This window comes from Schistocerca serialis, chromosome 8 (genome assembly GCF_023864345.2).
Source record: "Schistocerca serialis cubense isolate TAMUIC-IGC-003099 chromosome 8, iqSchSeri2.2, whole genome shotgun sequence".
Classification (NCBI taxonomy): domain Eukaryota; kingdom Metazoa; phylum Arthropoda; class Insecta; order Orthoptera; family Acrididae; genus Schistocerca; species Schistocerca serialis.
In genome coordinates this window covers 434,603,310-434,606,005 of record NC_064645.1, presented here as the reverse complement: position 1 = coordinate 434,606,005, position 2,696 = coordinate 434,603,310, and the positions used below count along the sequence as shown (strand labels likewise).

Below are 2,696 nucleotides of genomic sequence, written 5' to 3'. Positions count from 1 at the left end.
GTGGAAGGGTTGCACTTCTGTCACGCTGAACGATTCTCTTCAGCCGTCGTTGGTCCCATCCTTGCAGTATCTTTTTCCAGGCGCAGCGATGTAGGAGATTTGATGTTTTATCGAATTCCTGATATTAACGATACACTCGTGAAATGGTGGTACGGGAAAATCCCCAATTCATCGCTATCTCGGAGATGCTGTGTCGCTTCGCCCGTGTGTCGACTATAACACCACGTTCAAACTCACTTAAACGTTGATAACTTGCCATTCTAGTAGCAGTAACCGATCTCACGACTGCGCCAGGTACTTGTCTTAATAGGCGTTGTCGACCGTAGCGCCGTATTCTACCTGTTTACATATCTCTGTATTTGAATACGCATGCCTATACCAGTTTCCTTGACGCTTCAGTGCAACTTCTCAAAATGTACGCTGTTTGGCGATTTCCCTTGGTAAAAACTTTTTGTTTGGTTTTTCTTAATTTTTCCAAAATGTATCAGGTATTTATAAATGTGTCATTTTATAAACTAAATATGCATGATATCTTTTACAGTAACGTGATATATTGAAAGTCAATACACTTAGGAAGACTCTTTTGTCTCACTGAATGGAAATACTGCTTATAACGGTTAAAATTAACACTAAGTACAAAACTTATAAACTAAGGAAATCAGTAATTTTAGATACTTTTTTAACAAAACGCAAGTCGATGTTCTTACATTTTCTTCTTTCACATACAGTCTTAACAATATTAGCGGTTTTTTTAGTATCACAAGCTACATATTAATTGGCTTTCCAAAGTACGCAGCTAGACATCCTTCTCTGAGAGCCTCTGAGCATGTTGGATGAGCATGGCACGATCTTGCAACATCCTCACTAGACGCTCCATATTCCATCGCTAACACTCCTTCATTGATCAGCTCTCCGGCACTTGGTCCTATGATATGAATGCCCAATATTCTGTCTGTCGCTACGTCTGCTAATACCTTCACAAAGCCATCAGTATCATTATTTGTCTTTGCTCTGCTGTTTGCTGCGAATGGAAATTTTCCTATTTTGTATTGTTTGCCATCCTTTTTCAAATCTTCTTCAGTCCGACCAACCCAACCAACTTCAGGGTGAGTGTAGATAACAGAAGGAATGCAATTATAATCAATATGCACTGGGCCCCCAGCAATGGCTTCTGCGCATGAAATACCCTCGTCTTCAGCTTTGTGAGCCAACATTGGACCATGGATAGTGTCGCCAATGGCGTAAATATTCGGTTTCACTGTTTGAAATTTAGAATCGACAGGAATTCTTCCCTTCGGATCCCGTTCAATGCCCATTTCTTCAAGGCCCAAATTTAAGGTGTACGGCCTCCTTCCGACACACACCAGCAAGACATCACATTCCAGTTCCTCCTTTTTGGACGAATCCTTCACATCTTCAACGCTGACTTTAATTAAATTTTCCTGGACAGCAGCACCAGTCACTTTTGTTCCCAACTTAAATTTCAAACCTTGCTTTGCCAATATCCTCTGGAACGTTTTAGATACTTCTCCATCTATTCCTACTCCTCCGACAGTAGGCATAAATTCCACAGCAACTACCTCAGCGCCCAGCCTTGACCAAACAGATCCCAACTCTAAACCAATTACACCAGCACCAATCACGATTAATCTCTGCGGAACTTTGTTCAAGGACAACGCCCCTGTAGACGAAACAATTCTTTCTTCGTCTATATCTATTCCAGGAAATGGAGTCACTTCTGATCCTGTTGCAATAATTATATTTTTGGTTTTCACAGTTTCTGTTGAGTTGTCGGCTTTTATCACAGTAACTTCATTTGGTCCAGTTATTTTGCCGTGCCCATTCAATAACTGAACCTTGTTTTGCTTGAACAGGTGAGCAATACCTCCCGTTAGAGCTTTCACAGCAGTAGTTTTCGCTTCCATCATGGCTTTCAAGTTTAATTTCAAGTCAGATACTTCTACGCCTCTCTTTGCTAGGTCACCCGAATGAGCCATGTGATAGTAGTGTGAGTTGTTCAACATTGCCTTGGAAGGAATACAACCGACATTGAGGCACGTTCCTCCTAACGTGTCGTTCTTCTCTACACACACAGTCTTCATGCCCAGCTGAGCTGATTTTATGGCAGCCACATAGCCGCCCGGCCCCGATCCAATAACTACAACATCGGCTTCATGAGATGCTGCGTACTGTCGCCGCTGTACGCAACTTAACTGGGGGCAAACGGGAGAACATGGTACATTCGGAGGCTTTATGGAGGTCAGTCTGTGAAACAAACGTAAGTTCATTATTTCCGTAGATTCCTTTCAAGGTGTCCAGAGCGCCCTGAAAATGGAAAGGAAGCACTTTATTAACTATTCAGTCTTATCAAATACACATTCAAATCAAACTAATCTCAGTAATATAACATCACGAAAAAAATACGTATTTCGCATCGACCTACTGTGCTACCCGGGCAAGACACAGGACCTGCCCTTACAGCTTCAATACTGCCATCAACCCTTTCCTACTTCCTAAACTACACACAAGCTCTTCTGTATACTCTGCTGGGAGACAGGATATCGCAAATCCGACACACAGTCTTAATCTGTCGGAAGTTTCAAAACAACGCATATTCCGCTGCAGTGTGAAAGATTCATCCCGGAAACGACCTGCTTTCATGTTGCTACGCTGAAAAACTCAAACTAGAGGAAACT

General features: G+C 42.2%; 1 protein-coding gene across 1 annotated transcript; it reads right to left on the bottom strand.

The window, feature by feature from the left end:
* Positions 1–728: 728 nt before the first annotated feature.
* On the bottom strand, positions 729–2,319 carry LOC126416030 (dihydrolipoyl dehydrogenase, mitochondrial-like). The gene has a single exon (XM_050083484.1). It carries the CDS (start codon positions 2,286–2,288, stop codon positions 765–767), a length of 1,524 nt encoding a protein of 507 aa, XP_049939441.1. The 5' UTR covers positions 2,289–2,319; the 3' UTR covers positions 729–764.
* Between the last annotated feature and the right edge of the window lie 377 nt (positions 2,320–2,696).